Source organism: Rhea americana, unplaced genomic scaffold, assembly GCF_003343005.1.
Source record: "Rhea americana isolate MKP2758 unplaced genomic scaffold, rheAme1 scaffold_74, whole genome shotgun sequence".
NCBI lineage: Eukaryota > Metazoa > Chordata > Aves > Rheiformes > Rheidae > Rhea > Rhea americana.
Genome location: NW_028186912.1, coordinates 531,521 through 555,500, shown reverse-complemented (window position 1 = coordinate 555,500; position 23,980 = coordinate 531,521). Strand labels below are relative to the sequence as shown.

Sequence of the window (23,980 nt, the reverse complement as noted above, 5' to 3'; positions counted from 1 at the left end):
GTCAGAAGGTTATAGAAAAGGAACAAATTGTATAAAAATATTTTTTATTAAACTGAGTGCTCAAACATCATTTGACCAACCAAGTATTCTTAATTGTTACATTTATCACTAATGTTGATAACTACACTACCCCTACAATCAGATTTAGAATGATTAGTGTTTGATCTTAATCCATTTGTATGTTGGAGTTCCCCCTACCCCCGGTATTATATACAATGCATTGCCTGTGGCTTGTTCTAGGTTTATTGGCCTTTTAAGTACAGAGAAATGCCAAAACTAAACTGACATTTCCATGGGGCATGAGGGAGAGAAGAAGGTAGACGATCRTTAATGTTCAGCAGCCCTTGTTAAACAGTCACCAAGATCCTCCTACCCTTGCAAAGCGACTATTTAATGAAAATACCACCAATTTCCAAACTCCACCACCTGCTGACAACAGATTAAGACAATCAAACACAAGGCAAATCTACCTGAAAAGCAGGAGTTGATAAGTAATACGATACATAGAAACAGCTTCTGTGCARTTGATCTGCAGGAATCCAAAGACTGTCCAGTAAATACATGGTCTGGGCTGCACATAATTGCCCTACAAATTTCAGGCCACCTCACCGTCCAACAGGCAACAGAAAATGCAAAAACTTGAGAAATACCATTAACAGGTATTTCAAAAAGGTATTCAAGACAAGAATTCATATGCTGTTGTTCTACAGCTCAGGACCCCTTCCTAAATCTCCTGTGAAGACAACGCATAACTCCTCRTGAAGACTGCAAAATGTTACCCAAAAGCTTTAGTCTGTTCCGTATGCAGGAGGAGCTTGGTCTCCCCTGCCCTCCCCCTTATAAACTCCAAGTGTATGAAATGTAGTTTCCCTAGGGAAATACAAAAAGCAGTTCAAAATGATAAAAATTTCAAGAGGAAYTTGAGCAAGACTTAAAATTAGCCTACATGACCTGTGTATAAGGACAACCCCCACAACTGGCTGCATCTCTTTACTTTTAAGTTCTATGCAGTAGCTGAAAATGACAATCGTTTCCCACACTATGAGCAAACTGCTATGTTCCCTAGAGGCAGAGAGCAGGAGCTTATTTAAATTGGATCTATCTGGTAATAAAACTATTTTTGCACTCTAGGCTTTCTGTTAGTAAATTTTGAGACTTTGAGGGAACATCTAGTGGAACATGGCAAAAGACGACTACTTGAACTGAAGCTTTTCCATGCTCAACAAACCATCAATGATTAAACAAATACGGATCCATTTTAGCTCATGACAAGCTGTGGAGTTGGGGTGAAAGTGCAYATAATAATATTTGGGTTTAATTCAGAGACTCCTGAAAACACATTGCACTGTTCCCTTCTGGAATAATAATTGCTTCTTGAAAAAGAAACTCTCAAAGTGGAGCTGTCTCAGCCCGGGTTGGAATCAGGCCTTGTAAGGATAAAGACCAAAAGGAATTGGAGGGGGAAAAAAAGCTGCAGCAACTACCATATTATGTCTCCAAGGAGGCTTTTCTGAAAAGGTCCAGGAAATCTGATTCTAGACCATCATTTTTAGCTTCTTGAATGTGTTTAGAAAAAAAMCAGCATGATCTTGGCTATTACTCCAATTGCTGTCCTCACAAATAGCATGTCCTCTGTCCATTATTCAGTGTCACAGGGGCACCAGAATCATGGCATTTACTAAGTAATGAGCTTAAGCTTGTAAATATCTCCAAGTGCTGGGAGCAGTGTGCTAGGAAGACCACCATGTATATCTACTATATACATTTTTCTCCATAACTTTTTGTTAAAGCATATGACAAATTATCCAACAATTAATCACATATACTAAGCAATAAGGACTAGGGAACAGAGTGAAAATGCAAGGATTTCATTTTCCTGCCACCAGCAATGGAAAGACACAGACATGGCTTCTCTGTCTGTTCTGCTTCCACAGGTATGAAGAATTGAATCTCACATTCACAGATTGCATGCACACCAAGAGCATGAACCACAAAAAGAAAATACACAAAGAACCACTGGGGGGCAACTCCACAGAAGTATAAAGGCCTCCGACAAATGAGCGCAGGTCAAGCATGAATGCAGTCAGGAGAACTAACTGATTTACTGTCTGCCAAGCCATTAAGCTGTGACACTCTTCTTCAGCAACCTTTCAGTGGAAACTGCTAGATGTTTATTAGGGAACACCACCACTTATTTACTGGACACCTGGACTCTACTAGAAAAACAGAAGATATATTTCTATACATTATAAAGAAACACTGGGCTAATAGCAGACAAATCAACACACCATTTGATATCCAGTAATACTTCCATTTAATCAAAAAGCACTACATCCACTGAATTAGTCTTGAACGAGAACATGAACATGAGAAACATTTTAATTGACAACTCTGTTTCTATCTGAAGATGATAGAGACATCATTACTGAATTACCTTTTTGACTTAGACTTGTGATACTTGCTCACAGTGGATACAGAAAGAAAAATATTTGATTGTGTACTCCTGACCATTAAGACACATCAGAAAGTTCATATGAATTTACAGAAATCCTGTTTCTATATAAGGCAGGCAAAACATAATAGGAGTATTACATCTACAATAATTGAGATTGTCATTGAACATCAGTTTTACCTACCAGATTGGAAGCAGGAAAATTTGCAAGAACAAACAAATATATGCACTGTAAATATCATGGGTTAAGTGATACACTTAACTGACATCAACAAGAATACTATGCATCATACAGAAGTAATTTATTCTTACAATCTCATAATCAAATAGGAACAATTCAGCTATCTGAAATTGTCATGAAAAAATGTCTATATGAAGATACCTGTACATTGATTCATATCATATAAACGTCAATTTCAAAATTAAGTTTAAACAAAAGCATACACAAAGAAAACATTAACACAGATTAAGAATAAAATCCTGTGACAGAAGCAAAATTACCAGTCATATTAAAGGAAATGATTAACATTACATCCATAGTACAATGAACAAATATACTATGAGAGCTCTATTTAGAAGTATATCAGGAAGGGTTAGGCAAGTGTATTATGTACTGCTGCATGACAGTCTGTAGTGTAACTCTTTAAAATTATTGTCTAGCAACATTTGTCACTTACCGTACTTCTATCCTTCAAAAGCTTTTCTATCACTTCAATTAACATTTCCTTTTGCTCTGGATCAAGACTAGAAGGAAAAAAAATAAAGGGCAATTTATTCTTCAATATTCYATTTACATATTTGGTCAGATACACAGATATTGAGAGACTAGGTTTGTTGACCTCTAGACACAAGCTGGAAACAAAGAGTGCTGAAGAAGCTACTTTCAGTAAAATCAAGCATTCTAAATAACTGATATTAAAAGAACTTCACTGAATAAAAACTGATCATAGACTACAGAAATGAGGTAACAAAGTTATAAAGATTACAAAACATGCATAACTAGTGTGACAATAAAAAAAAAAAAAGAATCCTAATACTTAGACTCCTACAAAGATTTTAGGATTTTAAGAAAAAAATAATAGACGCCAACCCATCAGAAAAAAGAAAAAAAAAAAGAAAAGAAAAACCTTGCCTGAGCTTCAGATGTTAAGTCACAAAGATCTCACTGCTCCTGTAGCAGAACACTTCAACAGGAAATAATTCAATGGTAAATGAACATCAGGCCAGAGCAGAATTGTACTTTTAGTATCTAATTATTGATGAAAAGTTGCAAGTAATGTACTTTTACATTACCCTTTAGACAGAAGTGCTAGAATTCATAGTTTAGAAACTTATTTCCAGTGTATATATACAAAATTGATGAGCAAGTTGATGAAAAATATAGACTATTTAAGAACCTCCTTTTGAACATGCAGGACAGTACAAAGATCATAAACAGTAAAGCCAGAAGAAAAAAAAAATACAATTATCCTTGTATTGTCCCTCTGTACGTTCAAAAGAAGAGCAGAGAAAACTTTGCCAGAGCGTTCATTACTGTATGACTTGCTTCTTATGTTTCTCATGTACCATACCAAAGATACAAGGAGTAGATAAGGACCAACCTGCCATTCCAGTTGCTTCTTCATCATGGATCTACAGAGCATGGAAGAACCCAAAGCAAAGGCAGAAAAGACAAAAGACTGAGCACGTTCAAAGAGCCATTTATACAGATCATACAATCARTCACAGAATGGTAAGGTTGGAAGGGACCTCTGAAGGTCATCTAGTCCAACCCTCAGCACAGCCCATAACGGGGACTGAACCTGCGACCTTGGCATTAGTAGCACCACACTCTAACCAACTGAGCTAAACCTGCCCAACGGGCCTTAGATTATATAAGTAGTTTTACATCTTTGAAAATTCATTTCAATGTGGATACTACAAAGATAAGTAAAGAAGCACTTGGTCAGTATTGTGCACTTCAATTTTAATAGAGTGATGAATTGTCCTAATGCACAGTACGTCATCTCCAGCTGCAGACTCACAAAGCRAGTATCTAGTTGAGTATTACTTTGTTAAAAATCTGATACCTAGCAGTACTAGAGCATGCTAAATGGATAATGTAAACCTTTGTTAGAAGCAACTACCATGGACACATGCAAAGCACCAGCACATAGTTCCATAGGTACTTCTACAATAATCTCCTGTTACAACTTCTGTTTTTTATCAAGTGTCATGGATCTTCTGCAGAAGACCAAAACCTTCAGAGGAAAAAATCAGAAGTCTAACATGCCTTTAAATCTTCAAAATTGGTATAAAATTTAAAGAGAGAGAGAGAGAGAGGTGAATTACTATTACTATGCTTTTTTTTTTTTTTTAAAAAAAATACTAATTTAAAATTTTGGATGTGATTCAGTAAGGGCTCTTCCCACTCCTCCATCTCCTCTTTGCTGATGTTTTAAAATAAGAAAGGCAGAACTCTTGGAGAGGGGAAAAAAAAAGCAGAACAGGCAAAAGAGCTCAGAGTGACCTGATCCCATTATCGCACCTGTTAGTAATAATGTGGTACCCATCAACAGCAATGATGAGACTGTTAAAAAAAAAAAAGTCCTTCTCCCAATTTTGGTATGACTAAGTGCGAGGACACAGTAGAGTTCTCTGTGGATAGACAGAGGATTCTAATAGCTTTGAAGTGCATTCAAAGTGAAATAAGCAAGAGACCTGACATTTCCAASGATAAAATTACTCCAATGTATCCAGTAATGTTGATTGCATAGGGCACAAATGTTGCTGTTCGCACTATGCCTGACATCTTTTCTGTTTGGCTATGTAAGCTTCATGCTGTTAGGATTGATTGAACCACTAATGAACAAGCTCTTTTAGGTCAGACATCCATCCAAACACCATGACACTGAACACAAGGAAGACTGGAGTATTGAACCTACATCAAGAAGTCTGACTGGAGCAGTAAGTAAACTGCAGAACTATCAAACAGGTAGAGAAGTTACGGAAACCATGAAGTAACTGGAGCATATAGGCACTATTAGAATAAACTGTTACTTTTTCTTGCTCAAACTCTCTCAGAAGACAGGTAATTGGACGTAGAGGAGTATATAAACTGTTGACTGATCTTCAAATCAAAAATCCATTCCCKGCAGAATTCTAATTCTGACCAACTACAGAGCAAGTCTTCTGACACTTCTTGCTTATTACAAATAGACCAAGAGACAGCCTTGCCAACGGTATATATTTTTTATCACTGAATTGTGGAGCTATCAGTTGTCATCCCTGCTGAAAAGTCTGCTGAAATTGCCTGTTAAAGACTCTTATTTGCAGGCGAGCCAACTGTTCCTGCCCGTGGACAGGTTAATTTGAGCCACCTCTTTCATCAGTTATGAGTACTGTAGCTTCTTCACACAATCTAGAAAACTGTACTTCCCCCCCCCCCCATTCCTGTGGTAAACCAGTACTACAAGATACGACACTGTACTGAATAAATTTTGAACGCAAAATAATAAGAGTTCACATGCTTTCTATAAGCAGCTCCCAAATCCTACTACCAAGGACACTTTAACTATTGTTAAAAGTTATGACTCCCAACTAATGATGAAGTTTACTCTAGTTCAGGTAAGGTGGAGTTTGCAACTACAASAGTTTGAAAACTCCTGTTACGATGCCTAGGTTGTTTGTGTGAAGTGAATAATGTACAGTCCCTCAAAACCATCAAGGTTACCTTTACAGAACACTATTTTCATTACAAGGGAAAACAGAGAGGAATTACTATGTAAGCCACATGTCCATTTTACTGCCAGTGAAGAATTCATGTGAACTAGAAGGGAGTGTGGCCAGTTTCTCTGGACTGTGCTGTTGGAAATAAACTTTTTATCTTAGATATTTGCAAGAATGATTACGACATCTGGCCACTGATATCACATAGGTGATATGAACGACAAATAGAGAAAAATACAAGTTATAGTCAAAGAGGTAATCATATCTGGATAATTGGATGAAATAAAAGGTCTTTTAAGAATTAAGTTAGATTTCAGCATCTTTCACTTTTGCATCAATAAGCTCTTCAGTTTGTACTAGTAAAAATAAAACTTTGTCTACAATGAAGCAAAGAAACAGAATAAGAATCAATTTAAATTAAGATTCTCTGGATTATCCTGTTGACTAGATACAGAAATACTGCTGCACCTTGTTGGCACAGACTGTCATTACTGCCAAACTCTTTCAAACAGTTATTGTTATATTATTATTATATATGTTAATATATTATATATGCTAATGTTATAATGAATATTACATATGCTATTATTATTATATGATATACTGCATATAGAAAATAGTTCAGGCCAAATTTCTTGTACGTGCTGGAAACATCTTTCAATCAAGTGCTAACAAAAAGGAGTTAGTCAAACAGCACAAAGGAATTTAAGAGTCATTTCCTCTTATTAAGTTATTTGATAAAAAGCTTGGTCTTCACACACACGAATGAGCTCAGAACAAAAGCAGGTAGGGGAACCTCAGTAACCCAGTTATCCCTGGGGCATTTCATGAGAGTGATCAACTCATAAAAGGTCCACCTCCACTCACACAAAGGAATACCTAAGGAAGTGACAGGCAGAGGAACCCCAACAACTCAGTCAGCAAAAAGGAGCCCCTGCCCTGGCTCTTCCCAAGGCTGTCCCAGGACAGCCACCAGGCTCACTGGCTAGAGGAGACACTCATCATAGCGAGTAACAAGAGAGGCTCTCAAGAGAAGTCTCTCAGATTGAGCTGTGTTAGTATCAACATGGCTATGAAACTTATTATGGGATACAGGGAAGGGCATTTTGGGATTGTACAAGACTTATAAGATGTTTAGAGGATAAACCAATCAGAGTGGTTTGGGAAGGAGAGAGAGTGGGAAAACAGGGGGATAATGGGAAAAAAGTTGCCATTCAAGTATAAACACGTGGCTGGTCAGTACCCTTGTCTGACCTTGCCCTGTACCCAATCAGGGTAGTCCATCTCGTCTGCAAGGTGTGGGAGCCTCTATTCTGTGTGCATGAAAGTCTAAGTGCCAGCAACTGGAGTCAAAAATCAGAGTCACAGGGACCCATGTGCCTGTGGTGCCAGCAACCAGAACAAGTGAGGGTAGTATACAAGCAAAAGGCAGTATATCAGTTTCTCTATTTTACTTGTTTACACTTTGTGCTACTCTTCAGACACAGACTTCCTACAATAACATAAACAAGCATTCCTGTTACATGTATTGCAAGTGAATGTTGACATATCATAGTTTTTCAGTTTTCATAGTGTGTAATATGCTCTCTTCCTCCTTAGAAGTAAAAAAGGAAACAGGACAACATATATAGTAAATAGGAATATTTAATTCAAATAAGTGATCTGCAGGCTGCATCAAGCACAAGCTGCTACATTGAACCTATSTGTTCTGAAATATGAAAACAGAAGAGAAGACCAACAAAAGTATCTTCAGAATATTTCAATGAAAGTGCATTCAGCCCTTGCACTTGCAAGGTTTAAATGCAGTATAGTCACTAAGATACACTAAACTAGGATGAAATCACATTATCAGCCTTATAATTCACTTCAACAGAAGAAACTGAACTCAAACTAAACCAACTCAAGGCCTACTATTAAGCTAAAAATCCAGTCCATCATTTCCAAGTCTTCACTTTCCTAGCCACTTTAATTCAACAGAAACACAGGCTGTTGCCAAAAGCAATGGCCTATGGCCTCTCCGCACCTTTCCTCTTAGCAGTTTTCTTTTTCTACTTTGTATATTCTGTCCCAACAACAACATAGTTTAGCTATATCACTTGCTACTGAAGAGAAGAAAAAARGRAAAAAAAAGAAATTTACAGTGTACCCTTGATACCTTTATTTCTTACCCTCGTAAGAATTTGCCAAAATCTACTGCAAYGGACAGAGAAATGCAATACTTACCACATAGTAAAGAATCATATTCAAAAACAACAAAACCATATTTACAGGAAGACATTATAAACAGACCGTAATGATTAAAAAAGAAAACCCAAAGTACTCAGTGTCTTCATTTCATACAAGACAGTACATATTCTTAATCTCTACTGCTGGCAAAAAGCGTATGAAAATATTTACTGTAGTAATTGGGGAATAAAGAATTCCAGAGTATCTAAACTCTCACTAAATCAGTTGGGTGACAGCATGTCTACATATTCTTTATACTTCTTCAGAAATAGATCAGAGATGTATGTGTATAAACGTGTGTGCATATATGTATATCATATTTGTAAAAATACACACACATATACCTCTGTGTTATTAAACAAAGCTCACAATGATTTTTAAAACTGCTTTTCAACACATGTAAGAATTACTTACCTGTATAGTTTCTGGATTGCATGGGCTGCATTCTTCCTCACATAAGGAGATAAATCAGAAGAAGCTTCTTTAATAGCAAGCATCATAATAGGAACAATAATTGGCACACGGATACTGGATAAAACTCTTAAAGCACTTGCACGAATTAACTGATTAGGATCCTAAAAAAATGGGAGGGAAGGGAAGAGAAGAAAAAAGACAAGTGTGGAAATGCATCATTAAATCCTCTGTAGCATTTATGCTAATTAGAGAGAGCACATTAAACCACCTTCTCCCCCTTTTCRTACTATCAGTCAAGCTTTCAGCTTAAGGCCACAGGGATTTGAAAACGTGCCAAACTTCACACAATAAAGTTTCATCAACCTGGTTAGGGAAGAAGCAGCAAGCATTATGAAAATCTACAAAGGAAAGCATTAACATAGTGCACTTATCCAAGCAAACTATGAAAATGATGGACTAAAAGAGACTAATATTTTATTTAATGATCTGAAGTCTTTTGTGGAATTCAGGTATTCTGAAAGAAACTTGTCTCAATTTTATTACTTAAATCAATTAGCAGATGCACATGTGGTTCTCTGTTGTGACGCTCCTACTCGACTTCTTCCTAACTACACATCCATTTTGCTCTTTACTGCAAAACAATCTAAAGCTGGCAACAAAATAGATTTTGTAAAGAACATGCAAGATTTTTAAGTTAGTATTTTGAGATTGTCTTCTATTTCCTACCTTTCTTTGCTCTAAGTTCTCTGCCTCCCTTCATAATGCTAGGGTGAGTTTGGATATCCAACAATAGCACAAAAAAGCTGCACTTGGAGGCACCGTTATGCTAAACTGGTACAATAACCATTGACTTGGGACACATGGTGGGGGGRGGAGGGGGAGAGGAGGAAAGCTTAACCAAGCACTAAATCCTCTAAAATCTAGAAAACTGAAGATATGGCTGCATTAATTCAGTGTGCTACCTGTCAGAAGGCCACTGTTCAAAGAACATTTCTATCAAGGCTTGAGAGTTGGCAACACAGGTTTTTGACTATTACTACTTAATAACCAATTTACCTAAGCTCTCAAAATTCCTAATTTATAGTAACTTCTAGGCACAAATACCTGGATGGTGAAACCACTTAATTTGACTGTTGTTTTGAAAAACAGTCTTGTGTTCGTCAGTATTGCCAAAACTCATCTCCAATTACACAAGTTTATAAAAAAAATAAATAATACAGAAAAAAGAAAATCTAGTAAGATCATTGTGGGGGGTCCCCCCCACACACATAAGYAAGCCCAGAGTTATATTATTCATTACCAAGTTGGAAGCACAGTCATACAAAAACTGAACAGAACACATTAAATTCAATTATATTTTATGTTTGGCTTAATAAATTTCTCTAGTTGCTGCAAAATCTCATTCAGCTTAGATTTTATTTCCTTGCTGTATCACCACTGAGTTACTCACAGCCAGAACTTTGAGCTATCCCCTCTTCTTTTGTTCCTATCCACAGTTTTTTAAAAGTTATATCAGAGACATGTTCCCTCTACATAGCTCTCACTAGAAAGTTCAACAAAATTTTAGCTTTTCATGACAGTCACAGATRGTAAACATGTAGTACCTATGGCACTGAAATAAAAGGTAGAAGGAAAGAGGCAGAATATTTTAGTCAGTGTGGGATGCTTCTAGTGTTGCATACCTGGTGCTCTGACTGCAACACACTTTCTGACAAGAAGTAAAGTCTGGATTATTGATGCAACAGAAGTTAATTACAAACCCAGACAAACCTAACATTAATAGTTGGCTTGACTTTACTCTCCTGGCCTTGCAAGGTACAGCAGAATTTTTTTTTTTTTAATTTTTTAAAAAATGGCCAAACTTAAAGGCAAAGAATTAATAAATKTTTCTAAATCTCCATAGTCACACTTCAAAGGTAATCTTGGCTTTTGTGCTCTAATCCCATTCCCCATTAATCTGAAAAAAAAATAGTACAAAATGTTATTTCTTTGGTACTTTTTATTAAGAGTAATATGCACTACACATTGAATATTTTAATATGGGTAACATAGGTTTTCCTTATGTTCTAATTCTGTTACACATAAGCATCTTTTACACAAACTAGAAGAAACAACTGGTTTAGGGTAATAACTAGGTCTCCATCCTACACACACCAATCAGCTGCATTACTTTAGTGAAACAGTTCTATTTCAAGCAGGTTTAGCTGCTTTCTAGGGTTTGAGGCAGCACAAAAAACTGTAAATGATGTAACTTGAGACTGCTTTAGCAGTTACAGATACCTACATGCTTTAGCTTTCCAGAGTAACTTGCACAGATCTTTTTGTTTTTGTGCTATCGCCTCAGAATTCTCCACAAAACGCTGTTTAAAAGGTACTCACCTTTAAAGCACGCTGAAAAGTACTGATGGACAACAACGCTAAATCTTGCTGCTCTTCTGCGTAACGCATCAGATAGACATATACAAGTTTTTTTATCTGAAAACAGAAACACAGAAATCATCATTATCAGAAAGTTTAGGTTTTCTATGAAACTGAGCTCTAGATCGCACATTTTTATCAATATTTTATTATTTGAAGGAATGGAAAAATCACTGTCTCTGGAATAGTCACATGCTTGATAATATCAAAATGGTCTTCTCAAATGTCTTATGATTTATTGTAAATCTTGTAATAAAAATATCCTGAGATGCTGCAAAATTACCTAATTAAGCAYAGATTCAGATGAAGACTAGTAATAGAGTACTGCTTGGTATTACATATTAGTAGATAGAGATTTGAATAATCTAAGAAATTGCCATGTTGCAACTGACCACCTGAGCAATCCTAATCCATTTTTAGGAAAAAACGGCATAGATTAGGCTAAACTGCAATTGCCAAGGATTTCAACAGGCCCATTTTACTTTACTCTTGAAACTCAAAGTCAATTACTTTAACACATCCAAAAGTGAATTTAATTTCCAGTTGAAGGGCAGTAACTTACACTACTTAACTCTGATTAAACGACCACTTCTATCTGTGCCTTGTACAAAAGCAAAGGGTATTAGATACACCTTTGCGTGATTACAAACGTTCAAAAGACGCAGTCATTCATAAGCTTACCACAAAGGATGCGATGTTCAAAGATTAAGAAAACCTCAGTATGATTTGGGGGAGGGGGAGAGGAGAGTTTTCATTTTAATTAATTTTACCCCCTCATGGCCACTATGTGTCAAGTAAGCATTGAAGGCATTTTTTACATATGAGTTGTAAACTGATTATTGGGGTTTATAATGGAAACTCTGAAAGACACCCTCAACTACAGCTGTGCTATAATTACCGCCACTATCAGAAGATGCATCTTTGTGCCAGTTCTGGCAAAAAGCATAATATTAAATCACAGAAGGTTACACCACCCTAAATTATTTGTTGTTCAGCTATAGACAAGCAGCAATCAACATTGACCACAAGAGGCCTATGCTCTGAATGACTGCAGGTGTGCAAAGAAAGCCTCCTTTCCTTGAAACCACTCTGTGACTAGAAATGGAAGCACTTAGGGCTTCGTGACTACACTGTTCTTTTATCATTTACCTTCATTCAATGTTGACATGCTCCTTTCTATAAAACTAATCATAACAGGGGCATATTAGGCTTGAGGAACACAGGCAGATCTGTTTAATTAGTTTATCAATAAAAGCACATCAAACTCCATGAGTTATTGACCAAGACTTATTTTTGTTCTATACCACCAATTGCTTATCAGGTCACTTTTTGTATCCTTACCATGCAATGACATGATGCACATAATCAAGTTGAGGGCAGTGTGTACTTATAAAAAATAAAAATCACAAGGCACTTCTGTAAACAATAAGATGCCCTTTGCTTCTCTTAAGGCAAATGAACGTGTTCTACTGCTTTTTCACCTCCATTTCCCTTTATCAGGGCATTAAGCACAGTTAAAAGAAAACAGCGGCCATTTCTGGACAGGAAAGTCACTTAGATAAACTAATGCATTTTATGCTACTGCATCATAGCAATTTGTAGGAGACAGATTTTTGTAAGAGTTCTTACAGAGCGCACAAAAAATGGCAAAACAAATTAATCGAACAGCATGAGGATCAGCATACTAAAAATCTGACAACCTATTCCAAGTAATTTCTAGTAATTTCAAAACTACCCTCARAACTGGATCATGATAAAGGTATCTGGGAGCCAGAAGCGCTAACTGGTTGGCTCTAAGGGTAGTTACATTTTGACCTAAATTTCATCCAATAATCCTGATAAAGGAGAGAAATCAGTCAGCTGTCTTTTCCAAATGCTCTGATATCTTTTCAGTTTAACAGTCTCCTCCTCTCACAGGCATATGTTAGTGCTAAAGTGCAGAAAAGTAAGTTATGAGGGAACTTTAACCACTGGATAAAGGAAGACATCTGAACTCATAATTATCTACTTAAAATATAACAAAAAGGCCTATTAAATACAAATGGAGAAGTTTTCTGCTAGTTAATAGCAGTTAATAGATCAATAAGTTTATAAGTTTATAAGCACTCTTTTCAGGAAAACTTTTTAAGGCATTCCTTTCGGGTCCAAAGTTTCGAATGATTCAAAAATCAGACCTACAGTACATAAAATTTAAAGGKGAAGAGAATATATTTGACCAGTTCCACTATTTCCTATCTTAAATTAAAATAACACCTAGAATTCTCTGCACCTTTCATCACCTATTATTAAAAATGTATTCACAATGTCTTTAAAAGTATTTAAATACMGTAAGTTCTGTAAGACTCTGATATTGTCATCTTTGCATCCCAAATACCAACCTGCCACAACTCAGTATTTAGCTTCAGGCAAATATATGCATTGTTTCATAAAAAAGAAAAAGCAAAACAATTTTAAAGTAATAGCTAAATAAGAACAACTTTTTAAAAGCTAAAATTAGAGTGTAACTTGCCTCTGTCTATCTATCAATACAATATAAAGAAAAAAAACAGGTATGTTGGTGACATCCTATATCGCAACACAATAGGGAGAGGTAGGGGTTTGCTSAAGTCATTATTGCAGGATATATAATCTTCTGTGGCATAAGCCATGGGAAAAGCAACTTCTTTGTTCACATTCATAACAGAYGGCTGAAAAACATGTTTTACAGGAGCAGAAGTAAGAATTGTAGTATGCAATCTGTTAACTTGCCATCTTAAAGTGCAGTGCTTCAAACAACTATTCCCTGCATTCTACCATGATTATGTTCCTGTGAGGCAGAATATAGTCAATAAAGTTGCATGCTTGCTCTGCGCTATCCTCAAACTGCCACTTGTCAGTCATTATGCAGTTCTGACCTGCAAACTTATAACTGTGACTTTTCATCCAGATTTTCACTTGTCAAGGCAACTATAAATCTGGCACCTCTGCACTACAGCTGACACCATTTAGTACTGGCAGTGAGCATTACAGTGACAAATTTGTTATTTGTTTATAAAAGTTTTCCATTGTACAATGCAGATGCTGCTTTCGGTCTTGATTTCTCAAGCCACGTGGCAAGCCTGTGATCTTAAACACATTCTAGTTGAATGCAGTCTCCATTCTTAACTTGAATTTACTTGAAATTAGTTCAGTTCTCTCTAGTTCAGTATGAAGAAAAAGCTATGARGCAAGCTACCTTGTGTGTCTAACCCCTAATGTTGGGGCAAAAAGTAGTAAGTATACTTCTAAAATAAGAAGATAGTGTGCAGTCAGAAAGAAACTCATGTTTCTGCTAGTGTTTCATCCATGGAAGTCTTGTTAAATAATTCTCCTACTAATTAAAAAGAAATCATGCAATTTAGCATAAGTTGAATAAATTCAGTCAAGCAACTTGACTCTCAAGAAATTAACTCTTATCACAGATGTTTTGGATCCAGCTATTTTACAGGAAGTTTGATCGCTCTCCAGTAGGTCCCTTCTTCATATCACTTCTTTCATAATTCTTCATACAAAGTAAATAAGTAAGAGAGTAATCCTAACACAGGAAGTAGCTTCACAACAGAAAGGAGCATTTTGGTTCCATGTCTTTCACAGTGAAATAGCAAACAGGACTTCCTGCCAAAATTCCTCATCTTTTTCACCCARTCTATCATGTGGATACTTTTCCACGCATCTTCACAGAGTGGTGAGCATATTAATGCCTAGCCTAAAAACAAACATGTTAGGTCCATCCCCCTTACTGTACATACCAGCAATAAAATATAAGACTTTTTATGCAAAGGTAAATTGTGCATAAGGTCTTGCTTACAAGTCTCCACATCTTGTAAGATACTCAAAAGTAACCCAGAGATCTGGGGTTACAATGCATCTAAGCATAAGTTTCTTCACAGCTCAAGATGGTACCTGTTTTTATCTCAATAGTCCTGTCTTTTGACAAGATTGTGAAATTTGAAAGCTACTTTTTTATAAGTCTTCTCTAATCATAGGCATTTTCATCGGCAGTTTAGAATTTGTTTGTATTTTAATAACTGAAGAATCAACACATTTTGTGGAACAAAATTTTAAACAAATTTGATTTGTCATATATTTTGTATGGTCATGAAACTTACAGAAGCTTGTTTAATGAAGTTAAAATCATGCCATTTTAGTAAACCAAATGCTGAAACACTCCATTTTTGGAAGAATAATACACAGCTAGCAGAGGGAGAACCTCTTCCCCTCACTCTTTCCTCTCAGGCTTGATCTGCAACAGATACTTTCAAATATAACGTAGTTCAACCCCCATTCAAATTTTGCAGGTAACATTACACTTAGAATACACCAAAGTGCCTTTCCTCAGAAAAATGTAATTAACACCATGTTCTCCTAAACACCTCCTTTCTCTAATCAGTCCTCTTGAAAACTATTTCCCTTTTGTTTTTGTATGTAAAATAAAATTATTACTCCCTTCAAACCAAATCACCAGTAGGTATCCATACTTATACATTAAACAATTTCCATAACATTGTCACTGAATTTAGACTCTGAGAAGATCTAGTTAAAAAAAACAAAAAACACAGCTATTTCATGGTTTAAGATGAAGTCACAGACACAATTAGATATAATTATCATAAACAAGGATYTTTCATAACAGTATGTCTAATAAGCTACAGGAATACCTCAATATTTTTACTGGCAACGTTCTTCACAACAGCAGGAAACAGTTCTGAAGCATTTTTTCCCTTTGCAATCATCTAAAAATAATAATAATAATAATAATTAAAGAGATGCATTATTCCAAATCTGTGTTTCTCCTTTATTTCAAAATAAAATTGATGATAAAGTYTTTTATTTTTTATTGACAGCCAAGCTTCATTGGGTGCTAACTATAGGACAAAACCACTGAATGCTAGACAGTAATATAGTAGAGAATCATAGAATCAGTAAGGTTGGAAGGGACCTCTGGAGATCATCTAGTCCAACCTCCCCGCTCAGCAGGGTCACCTAGAGCATGTTAGACAGGGTTGCATCCAGGTGGGCCTTGAAKATCTCCAGAGAAGGAGACTCCATAGTCTCTCTGGGCAACCTGTGCCAGTGCCCTGTCACTCTCACAGGGAAGAAATTCTTCCTCATATTCAGGTGGAACTTCCTGTGCTTCARTTTCTGCCCACTGCCTCTTGTCCTGTCACAGGGGACAACTGAAAAGAGTTTGTCCTCATTCCCTTGACAACCTCTCTTCAGAGAAGCAAGGACTGTACCATATCATATTGTAAACCATTTTAAGTGTTTTTAAAATGGCTTTAAAATAYAAAATTTGCTCATTCCAAAAGCTTTGCAGCATTCGTTTTTGGGAGCTACCTTCCTGGAAAAGAAGAAACACCATTAGCTTAGAAATCTGCTTGCAAAAAGGAGCAAGCTTAGTTCAAACCAGGATTATAGGAGACAAGTTATATACATTTTGATGTCCTGCTCTCCTCCCACAAATATGATTTTAGTGTGCAATAGAACTCAAAAATCAGTATCAAACAGACATCACATTTAAACCAAAACCACAAAAGTTAGTTTCCATAACAAGTTAAACACAAAAGACCTTGCTGAGGTGTTTATACAGAGCAAAAATGAACAAAGGTAAAAGCAAAAATTAGTCACGCCTCTAGCGTGATTTTGCTTGTTTAAAATAAAAGAGTTTACATATTTCATCTCACAGAAACATCTGAAAGTAGGGCATACAGTAAAGGAAATAAAATTGTTCTCCCAATAAGAGCACATGTATAACAAAACTCAGTTTAGCTTTATCCCTTGTATGAACAGCTTTAAAGAAGGAAGCTATTTGTAAGAATCAAGTACATAAAAAGGATAAAATACTTCAACCCATACTTAAAGTGTACAACTCACTCCTCTCAGATCAAAATTATAACAGCATGTCTGCCAATAATTCAAGTTATGATACTCCTGAATATGGACTCAGAACACAACAGCCCCAGCTAAGGACATGGCCAGGATCTGTTCAGCCAAACGTTAAGCTAATTGGAGAGGACAAGAGATCAAAAAGACAATCAAACATGCAGGGGTCTAACACAGAAAAACAGAGTTTTGCAAATGTAATCACTATTAAAAAAAAATCTCCCATCCTCATCATGGTTCAAGTTTACATAGCTGATCAAACTTCATATAAAAGAGATACAAGTTCAGAATATACATCTCATTGGTAAAAACATTGTAAGGGCATAACGAACTTGGATTTCATGCAGCAAAGGCAGGGAAAGAAAATGTGAAACTGGGCAATGTTTTACAAACTGCATGCAAGAAAGTTAGAAAAAGAGAAGCTAAAAAGAAAAATAAGGAGTTAAGTTTAAACTATCACTGAACCTTCTGAAGGAGACCAGCTATCCAACATAACATTCCATTTTAACAGAATTAATGGCTTCCATTTTATTTTTTGGCASCTATATGTAAGTACAGGAAGTCACAAACTAAATGGTATTGGTATGGGTTTGAGATTTTTAATCAAAAATCTAAAAGAAACTACTGCTATCAGGACTGAGGTCTTTATAAGAAATGCCAGTTTCATCATGATCAGAATCAAGTAGAACTTAGTAACAAGATGCACTGAAGTATCATAGAAGAGCATGTTATTATCACCACATCTTGAAGTAACAGAAGTTATTCAAAAATGAGGATGATTCTTTAAATTAAAATTAGTGTTACCCTCTATTGAGGAAATCTACACATTACTTGCATTATTTAACTGACCAACCATAATAGCTTCAGTGTACCATGTAAATACGTATTTAGGGTCTTTTAAAAGGCTGTATTTTGACTCATTAAGTCATAATGATTAGCACAATCCTTCTTAGACCATGGATCATTAAACTAGTAGAACATAATGGTCCTTTCCAAGACTAAGGTCTATCATGTTGATTTTGCTGCTGTGCCTAGACATTCTCCAATTGTGGCAAGTCTTATATAACTAAAGCTCCTAACTAAAGCTCCTGCACAAGCAGGAGCTTTCATTCTGCAAGAAACACTACATCTGTGCACAGAAAAATATYGGGTGTCTGGGCTGTGCATACGACAGGGTGCACTGAGCTTTTTTTCTTCTCTCATCTCCTTTCTTTCAAATAAGGGACAGACACAGACAGACTAGAACTTTGCTGTGGCATCTTAGGCACATGAATTAATTTCATAAATCTAAACCCTGAAATTCTGAAGGAGAGAAATTCTGCTGAGATTTTTCCTAGATGAGACGTTTAGAAGGGAGAAAGGTCAGGTTTCACATACTAACAAGAATAYCTCGATTGTTGTAACATCAGCAGCAGGTCTTAAATAGAAATACCAGATACTGTTTTCATGCATATAGTCAAATACTCTTAGTATTATATACACACTTCAAATTGTTTCTAGAACAGCGATTTTGCTACTAAACTTGTACAGACTGGGATTATGACATGGAAGCAAGAAATAAGATTTTATGCATGTAAGCAGGAAACATGAAATAATTTATTGACTGAAAAACCATCACTTGTTATTTGATCATACTGAAACTACATGTAGGTACTTTTAGTTGAGAGTAGCCTTACAAAGCTTCATACAAGACAGGAAGTGAAAAGATCAACAAGAAACTACTCCTATATTTGAAATTATGTTGCAAATTATATGCCTAACAGTCATTGCCTGCAGGACATATTTGTTTGTTTGCAATGAATTTCCTTCTCTCCAGCAGAGAGTTTGCAATCCAGCTCAAAAGGGGAAAAAGCAGCACAAAAAGCTATTAAAAAAAAAGTGTTTTCCTGGTACTTTTCCCAGCATCTATATGGAGGAATAAAGGCGCAACATCTTTAAGTCTACTAAAAGAGTAAGAAAATTAYTGTTTTGGACAGCTTTCTCCATAAATACAGAAGTAGGGTAAATGAATATTCTGTTGAAGCATTTTAAACAATACCCTGAYAATGGAGTTCCCTTTTCCTCTACTTTAAAGGCTAAAGGAAGCCTTTTATCTCTGGAAAAAACATCCCATCCATGAGAACTCACTCATCCTGACCTCTTTCTAGCTGCTCTACAGATCTTTTGTCATCATTCTGCCTTCCACTACCTATCTGCCAAATCTGCTTCCTTTAGTAACATACAACATCTGGCAGAACTGATTCAGATTAAAGGGGAAAGAATGATGCTGAACAGTAATTATGCTCTGTCAAGGTGTTTTTCATACAGACATTCACACTGGATGTTCCCCCAGGAACTCAAACCAAGAGAATTAAAAGCTTTGTAAAAGTGTTGGCAACACACACATCCACCCACCCTCAACGATCATGCACCATTATAAAGCCAGTGCATACATTACTCCTCAGCTTCATATGACACCAGGTGTGCTCTCTTTTCTCTGGAACTCCAGAGAAGAGGGAAGTGGGAGGAGAAACCATATGCACATTTCCACCCACATTCTACAACATATAAAATGATACACTACCATCTTTTCATCACCTTAAGTGATAGTCCACAYGTATATTTACTGGAAATAGTTTATATACATATTGGCATTCTTACACAACTATCATCAAAATACATACAGTTATATACTTTTAAATATATAAATTTTAATATAAAAATTCAAATCAAGTACTTCACAGTAGCTTTTAAATACCATTTAAGACATTCAAATGCTGAATTAGCACAGAATTTGTTAAGYGAAAACAGTATTCACATTCAAAGGAGAAGAAAAATTGCATACCCCAACAATTCTTTTCATAGCATCCAGCTTTGCAGAATCTTTACTGCTTTCCAACATTTGCTTTAGGTCTTCATTTCTATGGTAGGAATATAGAAAAAGTATCAATTAAAAAAAATATAGAATAAAAACATAATACCATTTTTATAGTCTCAAATCATTTCAGCAACTCAAAATGAAGCAGTGCTCCTCCTTGCCCATTTTTAAAGTTTTGTTAACATTCTGGCCTAGAATAATGAAGTATTTAGTAACAGAACCTATCAGAGTCCAACAACGATGCAAGAGTTTGCAACTCTAAACCACTATGAGCCAAACCCTTGGCTGCAAGGTTGAAGTCTAGAGGAAAAATAACAGTTCAACTTGAACTGATTATTCATTCATCTTTTTTCAGAGAGTGCCAGACATAATAGCCTGAGGTTGACATGTTTGTGTTAGAATATAATATCAACTTACATAAACCACTAAAAAGCCTGATAGCGGGTTTTGATATGGTCTGAATTATCTGCCCTRTGAGGAATGGCTGTGAGAGCTGGGTCTCTTTAGCCTGAAGAGGAGACTGAGGGGGGATCTTATCAATGTGTGTAAGCATCTGAAGGGAGGGTGTCAAGGGAATGAGGACAAACTCTTTTCAGTTGTCCCCTGTGACAGGACAAGAGGCARTGGGCAGAAAYTGAAGCACAGGAAGTTCYRCCTGAMYRTGAGGRRGAATTTCTTCCCTGTGAGAGTGACAGGGCACTGGCACAGGTTGCCCAGAGAGACTATGGAGTCTCCTTCTCTGGAGATCTTCAAGGCCCACCTGGATGCAACCCTGTCTAACATGCTCTAGGTGACCAGGCTGAGCAGGGGGTTGGACTAGATGATCTCCAGAGGTCCCTTCCAACCTTACTCATTCTGTGAATTCCAACAGTAATTGAGACCATTCTGTATTATCTCTCTCCGGTCTTTCTGGTTTATAGATTTCTATTCACTACCTTCAGAATSAAAAACCTCATGTCTGTAGTACATCTATTCTACAGCCACATGGTTACACACATCTGATGTCTAAATACTTTTTACAGATGAAGCAACATTCTGACATGAAAATACTAACTTGATAATGTCTTCTCATAGGTACAGCTTCTCMCTAGCAATCTCTAACCTAAAGTCTAAACTTGCCTGGCTTTTTAGATGGCAAAGAGATCACAATYTATTCACATAGGTGAACTGCATTTGTAGACTCTAAAAACCTACAAAAGAGATTCTGAAGAAACTGCCTTTTAAAAAAATTCTGTATTGCTTTTAAGTATACTAAAAATGCAAACTGCACAGTGACCCACGAAAAGATACCTGCAAAATTCCAAAGAGCTTGAAAAACAAGTTTACAAACCTTGTGAACTCTCAAATGCTGAAACATGGAAATCCAGTGCAAGGATTTCAGAGGCGAATACAAAATTTTAAAAATACTCTAATTTATCACTGAGTTAACAATTAAAAATTTGAGATTAAGGGAGGAAGCTTCATAAAGCATTAAACAGCCTTTTAACTACTTATAAGAGAYAGTTACTCTAATAGGCAAGAATTAGTATTTCATTACATTCCATAACTGCAAGTTAAGGAATTCTTCTCTCTGAAGCAGGTTAAATTTGTTTCTTCTATCTTTAGACCCCCTACTGCTGCTATTTTTTTCTCCCCACAGGGAATCTACATTGCCCACACACATTAGAACATATCCCCAAAAACACAGTTACAACCAGAGAAAAAACATTTTTTTCTAATTAAAGAAAAACATGCAAAACTTCAGAAAACAGACTTGCATGCAACTTCCAACTGAAATCTAAGCACTTTTTCAAAAACAAGTGTTTCATGAAATACTTGAACRTCTTATTAGCTATGGCCTGCTCTGAGCCTTGGCTTCACTTAACAACATAGTATTTAAATTCTCTCTGTTTCTGGGTTGGGGTGTGTTTTTTTTAAAAAAAAAAAAAAGATGTGGAAACATTCCACTTTCTCAACTGCTTCAGTACTTTACAAACTATTAAAATATTTTACTGTTATTCCTGGAAATGTCCCCTTTTTTTAAAAAAATTAATTCTTAATGTTCAAACCTAGTTTATAAAAGGAACTATGCAATGCAGTTGCTGAAGATACAGAAGACTGGACTTGATCCAGAAAGTTGCTTCCGCTTCTACGTTCCTGCTTCCAGTTTCTTAACATTACCTCACCTAATCATGCAGAAATTGAGATGGAAACAGCAAAAGGTAAAGTGTAGAATAATGTTACTAAATTGTGATCACCTAGTTCATCATGTGATTGGTAGACAGATGCTTCAGTTACTTGGCAMAACCAACCAAGCAACTATTTTTATAAGTTAATTTTCAAAAGAAAGGAGATCAGCCTGGTCTAACTATTCCTGATTTCAGAACAACATATAGTATCCTTTCTACTTCATACAGAAATTAAGGATTAATGAAAAAATTTAAATGGATAAAGATCTGAGTAAAGAAATTTAAATAAAGATATGTTGAACGGATAACACTAGACCACAGAGAAGCTGCTGAAGAATCAAGCTTGGGACTATATTTACTAATGAAAATACTARGCATAAAATGTAAAAAGGAGAAAATATCAACAARATTTGCAAATCACAAAATAGAAAATTTGAAAATAATGTTTTGACCTACAGGACTGAGTAATAAAATTTAATTTTGTGCTGTGTAACTTCATCCAAGTGCACACCCAGAGACACTAATAACTAAACATTCTGCTGAAGTCACTCCCAGTAGCTGGGAATGACAAAAGCAGGCACTCACAGAACGGTAAATTACTGGGGGGGCACGGGGAGGGAAAGAGTGGTGGTGAGGAACAAAGCTAAAAAAATTTAAGGCATATAAAGGCATTCCAAGRCAACATAAAGACAAAAAAGTATTTAAGGATGAAATGTACTTTTAACTGCTYACAGAAAATATTTTACCATGTATTGCAATTAAAACTATTCTGAAATRTTAACAGAGAAGATATCAACTGGAGAAATTATGAGATTAAGATCTGCTTACAGCCAGCCTTGCTTTTCTAAGAGCAAAGCAGATGGGGAAAATATATATTTTTTAAACCTCAAGAAACCGGAAGTTCTGATTTATTAATTTGGAAATTAATTTCTTCATCAACTATTGTCATTTTTATAGTTTCCTACTTTTCTAATTGAACTTACAAGCTAAGACTAGCAAGTATTAAATACTTACAGAGTAAAATATTGTTCCATGAATGCATATGGATCATCAGCAGCAGCAAGCCCTTTTTCTTCTACACCCAAATACGGTTTCAGTGTAACATCAAATCTCCCTCCTTTAAGAGCAGATTTAATAGTGCAAGAAACTTCATTTATTTTACTCAGCATTGCAGAATTTTGTTCCATTCTTTTAAATATAATTTTAAAAAATAATAATAAAAAAAATAAAGAATAAAAAAAATAAAGAATGCAGTCAGCCAAGCTTGCCTGCTGAGACTGAGGTCTATTCAAAAAACTTCTTATTTARCAGGAGACCCACTCCCTTGCTGTTTTAACTTCTATAAACAAATACTCTATGTAGATTTCAAAGGTCATTTCCCTCCAAAAACAACACTTATCAGCAGCCTCAACTAACAATGGTAATGGCAAGTACTTTTCAGTCTTTCACAATATAGTTTATTGTACAGCACAGCAATATTTTCATCTTCTGAGCATTAAGAAGATTAAATGAAATTTCAATTCCTTAAGCAAAACCCTTTAAAATAGAAATTATAAATGCGAATCTCACAGTCCATGTTTCTATATTCATTAGTTATTCTGAAGTAACAGTTCTTCAGTACTTAAACAAATGTCTTTATCATTTATGTCCACCTGCCAGCAACTCAGGATAATGCAAGCAACCATCCAGCTGCATCAATAGTTTTCCCTCTTTCTTCCTCAAATTTTGAGGGTACCTGTAGCCTAGGAACTTAGGTGCATATTACAGATCACTGAAACATAAGCTCTATTGCTTCAGGAGTAAAACTAGGCTTAAAGAAACCTAATCTGATAACTT

At 35.9% G+C, this 23,980-nt stretch overlaps 1 protein-coding gene across 4 annotated transcripts in view; it reads right to left on the bottom strand.

Moving 5' to 3' along the window:
* The window catches only part of AP3B1 (adaptor related protein complex 3 subunit beta 1), a 143,879-nt gene that overhangs the window by 111,390 nt on the left and 8,509 nt on the right, over window positions 1-23,980 (bottom strand). For 2 of the 4 annotated variants that reach the window (XM_085322106.1, XM_085322107.1), the window contains exons 2-6: window positions 19,944-20,019; window positions 15,895-15,969; window positions 11,180-11,275; window positions 8,801-8,961; window positions 3,130-3,196 (exon numbers count right to left, since the gene is read on the bottom strand). In XM_085322106.1, the coding sequence (XP_085178232.1) occupies window positions 3,130-3,196; window positions 8,801-8,961; window positions 11,180-11,275; window positions 15,895-15,969; window positions 19,944-20,019 (475 nt within the window). Of the gene's footprint in view, window positions 1-3,129; window positions 3,197-8,800; window positions 8,962-11,179; window positions 11,276-15,894; window positions 15,970-19,943; window positions 20,020-23,158; window positions 23,332-23,980 lie in introns of those variants that run through there. The other 2 variants (XM_085322105.1, XM_085322108.1) reach the window with 2 other exon arrangements.